This window comes from Budorcas taxicolor, chromosome 12 (assembly GCF_023091745.1).
Source record: "Budorcas taxicolor isolate Tak-1 chromosome 12, Takin1.1, whole genome shotgun sequence".
Lineage (NCBI taxonomy): Eukaryota > Metazoa > Chordata > Mammalia > Artiodactyla > Bovidae > Budorcas > Budorcas taxicolor.
In genome coordinates, this window is record NC_068921.1 from 35,947,808 (window position 1) to 35,960,247 (window position 12,440).

The 12,440-nt window shown below is 52.3% G+C and overlaps 1 protein-coding gene across 1 annotated transcript in view; it reads left to right on the top strand.

Annotated features, from left to right (window-relative positions):
• Nucleotides 1-12,440, top strand: part of CRYL1 (crystallin lambda 1) — a 57,588-nt gene that overhangs the window by 44,480 nt on the left and 668 nt on the right. Inside the window, exons 6-7 of the mRNA XM_052649952.1 lie at nt 8,468-8,573; nt 12,118-12,224. Of these exons, the coding sequence (XP_052505912.1) occupies nt 8,468-8,573; nt 12,118-12,224 (213 nt within the window). The remainder of the gene's footprint in view (nt 1-8,467; nt 8,574-12,117; nt 12,225-12,440) is intronic.

Here is a 12,440-nt window from a genome sequence, read left to right on the forward strand (position 1 = left end):
CCAGGTAGTTCTAGTGGTAAAGAACCCACCTGCCAATGCAGGAGACATTGGTTCGATCCCTGGGTCAGGAAGACCCCCTGGAGGAGAGCATGGCAACCCACTCCAGTATCCTTGCCTCGAAAATCCCATGAACAGAGGAGCCTGGTGGGCTACAGTCCATGGGGTTGCGAAGAGTCAGACACGCCTGAAGTGACTTAGCACACAGAGGTTTGTCAGTTTCTTGAAGAGAAGGCTTTTTGTTTCATTGATTTTTTTCCCCCCTTATGATTTTCCTGTTTTTCATCTCACCAACTCTGGAGGGAGGGTGTCTGTCCCTTCATCCTTGCAGCCAAGCAGGAGAGAGAAATTCTAGAGGAGATGGGGTCAGAGGGTGGGGGCGCTACTGCAGGCCTGTTGTAGTGGGAAACAAGCGGGGACATGACCAGGGGTTGGGGGATGGGCAGGAAAGGGCTCCACGGGGCACACGGTCCCACCCCCGGCCATGACTGCATGGGGGCTGGTGGGCACTCACAGCCGCTCAGTCCTTTTTCTGTGGCCCATTTGGCTGCAGAATCAGGCTGGAGCAGCCCTAGTTGGCCGGGAAACGCTGATGACCGCAGCCTAGGGGCCCAATGTTAGGTCCGTGGACGGATCCTGTTGCTGGGAAAGTGCTTTTCAGCCCATCCTCTTAAGCTGATGCGCATGATGAGGGAAGAAGCGCTGAGATGATAGACTCTTGCCCAGACAGTGGCTGAGCTTGCACTGCCCGTAAATTCCTGTCCTGTTACAAGAGGGTCGTAGAGGCGAGCGGGGGTGAATCACAGAGCCGCCGAGGATTCTCAGTTCGTTGGAATGTGTGGGTGGTAATGAGCTTCAGACTGCTGAGCTCAGGTGTTGTTCATGCTTCTGAGAAACAGAACCTCCAAGTGGGTATATGCCTGTGGGCCCTGAGCTGCGGGGCTTCCAGGGCTTCCATTCTGGTGTCCAGTTCGGGACGTAGTATCTGTGGTCCGTACAGGACCCTTGGAGAGAGTGCAGGCCTCTGTGGCCCAGCTTTATTCTGGACATGGATGCAGCCACTGTGAGCACTGCTTTCAGCTACTAAGGTGCATGTCAAAGTTACGTGGTAAAATGAGCAGACCAGGCTTTCTGTGGTAAACTCCATCAAGTGTTTCTGTTGAGTGTAGTTTAGGACAGTGCAGTGTTTCCCTGCAGCTAACTTTAATCAAGTCTAATTGCTTACATACAGCTGTGAATACAGCTTTTTTTTAAATACATGTTTTATTTTTCTACTTTTGGCTGTGCTGGGTCTTTGTCTAATAAATGTTTTCATTTATTTTTCTATTATTGACTGTGCTGGGTCTCTGTTCCTGCTCAGGCTTTTCTCTAGTTGCGCTGCAGGAGCTTCTCATCTTGGTGGCTTCCCTTGCTGTGGAGAAAGGCTCTCGAGTATTTGGGCTCCAGTAGTTGTGGAACACGGCCTTAGTTGCTCCTCAGTATGTGGGATCTTCCCAGACCAGGGATCAAACAGGTATCTCCTGCATCAGCAGGTAGATTCTTTACCTCTCAGCCACCAGGGAAGCCCAACGTTGATTTTTTAAAAACGATTTAATTCGCTTTCACTTAGAACACAAACATGTCTGAACAACGAACGCTAGGTTTTCGCTGCTTCCTCCATCCTACCCCATCCGCCAGACGGCGTCTCCCTCATCCTGCTGTCCTCCTGCTTGGCATCTTGGCATTGTCGTACAGCCTTTGATTTCAGGAGCGGAGGTGCAGATGGCAGCCTGCTTTTCCTCATCTCCGGCATGTGAACAGAGGGTCCCTCCAAAGGTGGCGGCCAGATAGGGCAACTCCTCAGGCCTGAGAGGAAGTCCCTTCTTCGGTCACCGCGAGTCCGGTGCTCCTGGGTCAGACCTGCCGCTGGGTGGTGAGCTCCTGGCCTTGTCCTGAGAGTGTTCTTAGACTGGGGGGAACAGCAGCTCCTTGATAGAGAGGGTGGCTGGGGGAGGTGGTGCAGCCCAGGGAGTCTGGGGACGAGAGGACCCGAGGTTGTGGATGCCTGAGGAGCGCTCACACTGCTCTCGCTTGGGCTGCGATCGCCTGGAGGCAGGAGGTCCTTGGCTTTCTTCTCTCCTTTCAGAGCCAGGGTCAGCGTGCGTGCCCCTAGTTCCCCAAGCCCAAGTTCATCCAAGAAGTTTACTACTCACACACGTGGCCTCTGAGAAGGACCTTTACTGAGTCCAGGGGTGGCGGAGGGAGTTTTTTCCACGAATATCACCCTGAGTGGGTTCCCTGAAGCCCAGTAACTGCGGGCCCTCCCAGCTGTTCTGGAATGAAACCAAAACAAATGGACAGCGAGGAGGCGAAGGAAAGCACAGGCCCAGGCTGAGCCACACGCTCCCCGGCCCTGGATCAGGGAGGCTGCAGCCCCAACAAGAGGAAGCAAGTTCAAAGCCTGGCTCCAGGTGGTGGGTGTGGGGCTGGTTCGAAGGTTTCTTCAGAGGAAAGTGCTGGAATTAGCAGGGCTGCTTCAGCTTGGCTCCCCTGGCACGTGGCCAGAAGGGAAAAGCAGAGGCTTGAGTGAAGTGCTGCTGAACAGACCTTGGCGACACCCGTCTGTGTATTTGGCAGAGAGATTCGTGTAGAAGGACGTGAAGGGAAGTCAGAGGAGCCAAGAAGGAGCCGGGCTCCTGCCTCCAAGCCACCACGCCCTCCGCTGTAGGACTCTCTACATTTTATGTTGTCTACAATTTAAACGTGAAGGTTTAGGGGTTGGGAATTCCTCGGTTGCCCAGTGGTTAGGGCTCCACTGCTGAGGGCCTGGTTTCCATCCGTGGTCTGGGAACTAAGATCCTACAAGCCACATGCCCCCTCCTCCCCCTCAAGAAAAAGTTTAAGGATTAAAAAAAATAAATTTATTGTCTATTTATTTGGCTATGCCATACAGCTTGTGGGATCTTAGTTCCCCAACCAGGGATTGAACCTGCACCCCCAGCAGTGAACATTCAGAGTCCTAACCACTGGACCACCAGGGGACTCCTACCAACCTCCAGATTAACCGACACCTGCTTTCTCAGCTGTTAGTTGGAAGAGTCCTGTCAGTGGCCTTTCATTCAGAGGTCAATGGAACAGGAGATGTTTTTTGTTATAGGACAGGTCTGGAAGGACCCCATGGTCTCAGCATTTTTAAGAAGCTCCAGAACTATATCAGAAGCACACCCATGGCTCAGCAGGTGTTTAATGTCTTGCACTGACCACTGGGAGCCAATCAGAGAAACTAGAGGCCACTCATAGCTGACCTGAGTTACTCCACATGTGACAAACTGTGGAGCCGGAAGGCTGCAGGAGCTTTTCTAAGGCCAGAGGTGGTTTTGCACAGACTCGGGCTTCCTGGGTGGCTCAGACGGTAAACAATCTGCCTGCAGTGCAGGAGACGCGGGTTCAATCCCACATCAGTTAATTAGAACTCTTCCAGCAGCGATGGTCTGTAAGAAGTAGACCATTTTTATAACAGTGTTTACTGTTTTATGGGAGGTGACTTTCTGAGTAGCCACAGTGGCGAGCAGTAAAGCCCTATTCAAAGGAGACATGCTGCTGATGTATTATTTTAGAGACAACTCCAGCCCCATTAACAGATAAACATAATGAAAACACCAACCACACATTCAGTTAAAAAAAAAAAAAAAACCTGTCTGGCATGCCTGGGGTTACTCTAACAGTGTTTAAAGCAAAAACATTTATGCTAGTGTTCTAACAGCTCTGAAAAAAAAGAAAAGTGAGGTGCTGTTACTCTAACACCTGACCGCCTGTCCTCTCCCACAGGTGCTTGGGCAGTGAGAGGTTTCAGCTCCTCTGGTGTGAGCTGACAGGCAGGCCGGGGGCCCCTGATGGAGGTGCAGGGTGGCGTGGGAATGTGTCCCCAGGAGAGGAGGCAGAGAAGGGGGCCACAGGTAACAGCTGGACAGGAGCCTATTCGTCCCGCCCCCAGTGCAGGCGGGAGCTGGCCCTGGAGGTCAGAGGGGCAGACTGGGTTGTGTGTGCCAGACTGAGTTGTGTGTGCTAAGGGGTGGGGCTTTCACTGCTTGATTCAAAGTGAAAGTGTTAGTCCCTCAGTCGTTCCTGACTCTTTGCGACCGCATGGACCTTGGAATTCCCCAGGCAGGATCACTGGGGTGGGTTGCCATCAAACCTCTCTGTAAAGAGCTTCGTTCCCGAGGACCCTCAGTCCTGGGCTCACCGAGCCCCGGTGCACTTATATTTGCACAAACAAGGGATTTTGCTGTGAATGGTTTTAAGGTTCAGACTTTTTGTTTCTATTGGCCTCTTTACCACTGGTGTTTTTCTTCCTGAGAGCTTTGTCATGAGAGAAGTGGGTAACACCGCTGTGGCCCAAACAGCTCTGGACTGTCCCTTGGTTGTTGTTCAGTTGCTCAGTCGTGTCCAACTCTTTGCAGCTCCATGGACTGCAGCACACCAGGCTTTGCTATCCTTCACCTTCTCCTGGAGTCTGCTCAAGTTCATGTCCATTGAGTCTGTGATGCCACCCAACCATCTCATCCTCAGTCGTCCCCTTTTCCTCCTGTCTTCAATGTTTCCCAGTGAGTCAGTTCTTTGCATAAGGTGGCCAAAGTATTGGAGCTTCAGCATTAGCATCAGTCCTTACAATGAATATTCAGAACTGATTTCCTATAAGACTATCCCTTGGATCAGCACTAAGTCTTTCCTCTCCTTCCCTTTCATTTTTTGGTTTATTTCCACTGAAGGCTCTATTCTCAAAAATACTCACAGGGAAAATGCCACTTCTGTTCCCTACCCTGAGTTAGAGTGCTTTTATTTTTCTGCGTTCTTGTCTAGTCTGTGTTAAGAATACTTTCCTCAAGTTTTTGTTCATTTTTAACGGCTCGTGATATTTTGTTTCATTGATCTTTTTAAAAAAAATCTAACCTTTCCCCTGTTGTGGGATGTTTTAAGGTCATTTCAGGTGCCTCTTTGCACATTCAGACTCTTCCTCTGGCTCCCTCTCCCAGAATGACTCGGGCAGTGGAGTCGGCCCGTCCGAAGGGATACCTTACCGGAGGTTGGGCCCACCTGGGGCCGTATATCCCAGGGGCCCTGCCAGCCAGAATAGTCCTCCCTGCATCTCCCATCACCTCCCCCGACCCAGGATCCTGTCTGAGGCTCTTGACGCAGGGGAGGGAGGGTTGTGATCCAGTGCCCTGTTGCATCAGCTAAGCGTGTTCAGTCAGCTCGTCTCCAAGGTGCTCGGAGCCTGGTCATCCTGAAGGAATGGCCCCGCCCCGCTTCCCAGAAAACGCACAGCTCATGGACCGCCAGTCTTGGGGTGACGAGAGCTGGCTGGCAGCACGGGGCAGTCCTCTCTGTGAAGTCCTGTCCTGTCCTTGCCCCACCTCCTCCAGGAAGGAACTGTGGGTGGGGACAGGCGGAGGGGGCCTCTTTCGGTCTTGCTCTGGAGCCAGTTTCGTGGTGCACGTCGGACACGTGGTGCCTGGCAACGAGTATAGAGAGGAAACACGCAAGTGTGTGTGCGTGGAGGGAACGAATTCATGGCTGCACGTGCTTCCTCATGAGAAAAGCCGGCCTCCTCGTCACCGTGGCAGTTCTTAGTTTAAGCTCCACTGTCTGTAACTGCCTTACTCCGAATCCTGGGTCTGCACGGGCTGTGGGGTTGGACTTTCTAAAGGTGGGCCCGGCATCCCTAGTTGGGCTTTACCATCTCGCATTAGGGTCATTCCTACCTGGCTCGAGCTTGACCGTCTCTGGGAATCTGGGGTTAAGTCTCAAGGGGCCTCTTTCCCTGAGACCCCTTGTCCTGAGCCTCTGACGGGGGTGATGCTGGACCATCTCAGGCTTCACTCATTCTCACCCTCAGATACAACATTTCATTGTCTAACACGTAACCGAGTAAAATGTTTTTTGCCTCGGTCAAGACACTGGATTGAAGCCTGGACGGCTGTGGTTGTGGGCTGGGAAACTTGTATATAACTTTGTCCCAATTCCTGGGGGCCAAGTCTGTTCTGGTGGTGGTGGTGCTGGCTGAGGCGAAGTGTTTGCACAAGAAAAACTTGAAAATTCAGGACCACGTGTGGTGAAAAATAGAGCAAAACAAAGTAGAAGAAGATCAAGAGCTGGGAGTTAGTAATTTCTAGAAAAGGATAAAAAAGAAGAGAGAGAGACCAGGAAAGATGGCGAGAGAAACATGAGAAAAGCAGGTGAATATGAGGGCAGCCCAAATACATGAATTAAATGACAGAATTTAGTAGGAAAATGGGCTGATTAGAAGGAAGACTATTTCTGCAGCTGGTGATCAGTAGAGGAGATAGTCCCCGGGCTTGCCTCACTCAACACATTTTGCATCCCTGAACTGTACACAACCCCCCTTCTTCCTCGTCTCCCCAGGTCCAGGCCAAGTCCTATGGTGGGTATTCTGGAGATGTCTTCCCGCCTCCTCTCCCTGCCCACAGAGTGCCAGACCCAGGATCCCCGAGGGTCCCCTGTGAGGGTCGGCCAAGCAGAGGGCCGGTCATTCTGTTATACACAGTGCTGACGGTGCTTGATACATGTGATTAGCATCTAGCCAGCTGACTCAAGTAAGGAGATTGTTCTCAATAATCTGGGCAGACTTCATCCAATCAATTGAATGACCTTCAGGGCAGAGCTGAGGTTTCCACCAGTCAATCCTAAAGGAAATCAACCCTGAATATTCACTGGAAGGACTGATGCTGAAGCTGAAGCTCCAGTACTTTGGCCACCTGATTCGAAGAACTGACTCATTGAAAGAGACCCTGATACTTGGAAAGATTGAAGGTGGGAAGAGAAGAGGACGACAGAGGATGAGATGGTTGATGGCATCACCAGTTCAATGGACATGAGTTTCAGCGAGCTTCAGGAGATGGTGAAGGACAGGGAAGCCTGGTGTGCTGCAATCCATGGGGTTGCAAAGAGAGCCAGACACAACTGAGCGACTCACACACAAAGAAGTCTACCTCAGAAAATCCATATGGAGCAGAAAGAAGCAGTTAGGAAGAGGAGACATGAAGACTTCTCCCTTTTCTAACTTGTTCAGCTAATGAATAGCAACTGATAAAAACCTGACCGCCCTCCGTGGATGAAGGAGGAGGGAAGGACCAGAAGCCCGGAGGAGGTGTGGGTCCTCCGGACCTGACAGTGTTGGGTGGTGGGAAGCCCTCTGACCCTTTGTCTAGTCAGGTCACTGTCCCTGCTCATGACACTTACAAATCAAGAATTAACTGCTCTGGGGTGGCTCACTTTGTGGGTGTTTTGAAATCTTTGGAAGTCAGCTCTGAAAGTGCGGAACGTAGTTGTGGAAGAGGAGAGCCAAGGCAAACAGCATCACAGGTCAGGCTGGCCTCCCGGTCCACATCCCTCACAGTTTGGTGCTGGAATGAAAACCCCAGGCTGTTGGAATGTTGACCCAGGGACCAGGGCTGGGGGGTTGGGAATCAGCCATCCCCACCCAGCTGCCTCTCACAGCATCCCCAGGGGCCAGGGTGGCCCTGGGAGAAGACCGGACCGAGACACGATGTGGGAGGTGGGGCACCTTGCCATCCAGCAGACGTTTCTGGTGGTTCTGGGCAGCCCCACAGGCCTCGTGTGCACTGTTTCCTCCTGACACCCCCCTCACCCCCAGCGCTGTCGCCAGGAGCGGAGGCCGGTAGACTGAGCATTTGAGTGACCTGAGTGGATCTGCTCTCATCAGTGGTCACATGAACCCGAGGATGGTTTAGGACTAATAGGAAACTTGGAGGACTCCTCCTGCTGATGAGGTGCTTGACACCCCGGTGTCGGCACCAGGGGCAGGGAGCCCAGGCCGCTGGGGGCATCGGCTCTTGGTAGAGGACATGCCAGGACATCCTGGGGCCACCGGCGGTCATGCAGGTTGTCATCACGCGTCCCTGGGCCTTCCCAACAGAACGCATGGGTGGTGGAGGCCCTGTGAACGGCAGCCCCACCTCTGCAAACACACAGCTCTGAGCTGCGTTTCATCAGGGAAGCACTCTTCTACAAACTCGTTAAAAGCTGGGCAAGGCCAGGCTTGCAGGCCGGCAGAGCCTGAGGATGGCTTTCCTGCTCCTCCGATATGGCCCCAGGTCTTAGGTGTCAGGGGACACTTCTGGCTGTTTCCTCTGACGCCCCATCCCCCGTGCCCCCATCCCCTGTGCCCCCTCCTCCCCTTCCCTGAAGCTGTAATGGGAGCTAGAGAAGCCAGGACACTAGAGGTGGGGACCATAGGGACAGGAACTGAATTGGTGTCCAACCATTTCACGAGCTGATCTTTTCTCAGGGTTCATTCGTGTATGATTGCCATGTGATGCCACATCTGACGAAGCCTGTTCTAGGGCTTCTGGGGTGTTTGGGGTCCTGTTTAGAGAAGTGAGAATGAGAGCAATGGTAACAAATTGCCCTCCCTATGAGCTCACCTTTGGACCCCATTCTCTCCTCTCAGGAAGGTGTGGTGTCTCCGGGTGACCTTGACCTCGTCATGTCAGACGGCCTGGGCCTGCGGTACGCGTTCATTGGGCCCCTGGAGACCATGCACCTCAATGCGGAAGGTAGGGGCTGCCGAGGGGTCTGTGCCGGTTGCTGCTTTCATGGTTTGTAAACAGGCTTGCCTTTTCTTACAACTGAGGAGGAGCAGCACCGTGTAGGAGACGCTGCCTGGAGATATGTGTCATGTTTTTCTTTTTCTTTCTTCCTTCTTTTTTTTTCTTGAGAAAAATAATTCAGGTATCATGAGAAATTGATAGGGAGAGACTGAGAACAGTTAATTCTCAAACAAATAGAAACAGAAGCTGATGAAACTCGAGAACAAACAGCGTGCAGACAGGAAGGAGGCCCGCGACAATTTTTCAAACAAAGCAGCTGATAAGAAAGCCTAATTGGCTGACTGTGATAGTGGTGGACAGATGTAGCTTTCAACTTCAGAGCATTCCAGGGAGCAGAGGGAGTCAGTTCTGAGATCTGGCTCAGGACCGTGGACATGTGCGTGATTCCTCACCGTGCCACCAGAACATATCGGGAACGCCTCCTTTGGGGTGTAGTTTTTCGTAAAGTCAGCATCTCAGGTTAAGGCTGGTTACTAGTCTTAAAAGCTACAGTTTATCTGGAAGTGGCAGAGATATTTTAGAATGTGTTTTTAATCTAATAAAATAGTGCCTGAGAAAGAGGGGGCCAGCGTGCTTACTCCGCCGTGAAGTGCCAGCTGTGAGTGGTGGGTTTGGCTGGCGGGGCCCTGCTGGACTTGCAAGCTAGATGACCTGGTGCAGGTCGGTTCACTGCCCCTCAGTTTACCCACCTGTAAAACTGGTATAGCAGCCGTGACCTTCACAGGGGTGGTGTGAGAGTAAGCCAGATGGAGACACTGGGCTTGAGTCAAAAACAGTGAGATGAGCTAAATCTAATCTCATGAGAATCTGTTTTTCCCCCATCTTTTCTTATTCTGTATAAGCAGCTCTTAAGCAGTTAGGTTCAAAGTCTTCTCTTTGGAGGGGGAGGGGGCCTGTGCCACACAGCATGAGAGATCTTAGTTCCCTGACCAGGGCTCAAACCTGGGCTCCCTGCAGTGGAAGCATGGACTTGTAACCACTGGACCACCAGGAAAGTCCCTCATGGTCTTCCAGAAAACTAAGCTTTGTGAGTTTTTGGAAGTGGATATTGTTGACCAAGCAGAGGGCATGGATGCAAAGAAGATTGGGGGGTGGGCGTGGGGTGGGCAGCTGAGTGGGATAAAAGTTGAAGTGGCTTTTTTTCCTTCCCATTGTCAGTGAGATCATTATTCTAGAGTAGTTCCCATACCACTCACCTTTCATGGTGTATAGTAGCCAAAACTACAGTTGGAAATAAATTAAAACCCTCCTTTTAGACCCTAATGGGAGGGGAGAACTTTCCTTCACTGGACTTTCATTCACAGCACGGGTTCCAACTCGCCACAAACTTCCCGTACGTGCAGTGAGTGCAGGCTACTGGCCTAGCAGACAGTAGGCGTTTATCCAAGAGCTGAGGGCCTGCTGCAGAAAGTGTTCTTATGTTAGTAGGGCAGAAATATTAATTGGCTTTTGAGCAAGTTGGGGGGAAATTATGAATTGTATAAGAGTTTTACTGTATTTTATTCTGTTCTGAAGAAATGAAAAGCTCTTTTAAAACTACAAGTTTTATAAAAGGCAGTAGGAAAAAAGGTACTAGAAAGCCCCTGGGATTCTCAGATGACTTCGCTGGGGCCACGAGAGAGGAACGCTTGTTGAGAAGTCATTAAGTAGCTGGAGGTGAAACAGGGCACCTGAACTCCATCCCAAGGCTCATGGTGGGGGAGGAGGGGCAGGGCAGCTCATTTTCCCCGAAAGTGGGTGAGCTCACAACTACAGCACACCTGTCTGCTCTCTCCTCTCTCCTTCCAGCTTTTTCTGTTGGGTGTCTCTGCTCCCTCAGAACGGGTAAGCTGTGTTTGTGCTTAGATTATATCACCTTAAGTTTGAATAAACCTACAAATAGGCACAGTGATGTAAATATTTAATTTCCAAAAGTAAGCAAGTGTTTGGGGCATTTTCCACATTGCAGAGATGCTGCATATCCAGGAGAACTGGCAAAGGTCGGGGGGCCCTCCCCAAGCTCTGAACTGCCCCCCATGCTTCTGGTAAATGCAGCAAAACCCTTCAATTTAAAAGGGAGCGTCCAGAGCTTAAGTGCAGGTGCTGATGTCAGAGAAGTAGTATGTTTGAATTTTCACCCATCAGACCACTTTCTCTTCTGAGACAAAGTGGGTGTCATCCTTCTTAGAGAGAAGCGAAATGATATGAGCCAAATGCAGTTGAAATCAGTGAATTTAAGCTTTCACACAGATGTAGAAACACAAAAACTAACCCCACAGAAGTTATGCATCTTTTTTAAGGCGTGTCCATTGGAGATCACTTTTAAGTGAATCATGCAGTGTGTGTGATCCCTGGAGGAGGGCACGGCAACCCACTCCAGTATTCTTGCCTGGAGAATCCCGTGGACAGAGGAGCCTGGCGGGCTACAGTCCATGGGGTCGCACAGAATCGGACACGACTGAAAGGACTTAGCATACACGCACATGCAGAGTCTGTGGGGCAGGTGCGAGCCCTGCTTTGGGTTGCTTCACATCCTGCAGTTTGTTTGTTCCCTGTTATCCTTTCAGCCTGCCTGACCAACTGCTGAGTCTCCCTGGTTCTGAAACAGGCTGGCTGAGGGCCAGGGCAGCTCAGCAGGTTTGGAGAGGGGTTGCACTGGGCTCCTGTGAGACCTGCCCTGAGCGCAGGCCTGCACAGACCGGCCTAGCCTCCCTGCCTGGCGGGCAGGGGCGGGCTAGTCTGTGTGTGTGTGCGGAGCGGCTGGTCCAGGCAGGCCACCCCGTGTGCGGGCAGCCGACGGCTTCCTCTTGGAATCAGCCTCCCCCACGCACACCTGACGCTACCCTGAGGGCAGCGTCCCCTTTGCCCCTTCAGGGTCAGCCTCTGCTCCACGTGCTTCTCCACCACAGACTTAGGACTCCGTACTCCACTGAGGCGCCGTGTCGGCGGACACGTTGGGAGGCATGTGGTCAGGGATCATCTGCAGCCCCCTGGGGCTGGTGGGGCCCTAACCTGACGGCCACAGCCGGGCCTGCCCTTCGGGGATAAATAGCCTGTGTTGAGAACCTGTCGCCCAGGAGGTGAAGAGCCAACTAGAGCCCATGGGTAAGAGGCAAGTAGGGAATGGATGCAGTTGAACTTGCCATCTTTGGTTCTCAGAGGATGCATTTGAGTGGTGTACACAGGTGACCTCGTAGGCACATTGTTGAAGGAGACGTTTGTGGTGCAAAGAGGACTCACTTGACACTTGAGGACTCAGAGCTGACCTGGGCTGTCCGAGGTCCCTGAGAGATGCTAACCCAGGCACCATGGGGGCCTGGAGGTCAGGTCACTTCTCAGGGCTTTACTGCTGGGAGAGGCTGAGTTCTGACCCCGGTGTGGCTGAGCAGGGTGCGTGTCCCACTGGCCGGCCCTTGACACCCATGGCGGCCGGACCCTGCGGACACACCCAGGTTTGGGTGGAGACAGAGCTCACTGACCCGGGGGTGTTCTTGTTTCCTTCTGCTTCCAGGTATGTTAAGCTACTGTGACAGGTACAGCGAAGGCATGAAGCGTGTCCTGAAGACTTTTGGACCCGTTCCCGAGTTCTCTGGGGCCACAGCTGAGAAGGTGCACCAGGTGTGTGAGCTCCTGCCTGCGGAAACGAGGTGTCGCCTGCAACTAGAGTCTTTGCCTTGACCTCCAGGTTCCTGTTGCTGACCATCCACGGCCCTGTCAGGGTCACAGGGGACCCTGTGAGCAGTGTGACCAGGGATCTGGTGGCTCACCCCAGCCGTCAGTCCCCCCGGGTTTGGGGAGTTACATCAGTTGAGGGTTTGCCAGGCTTCTTCTGTC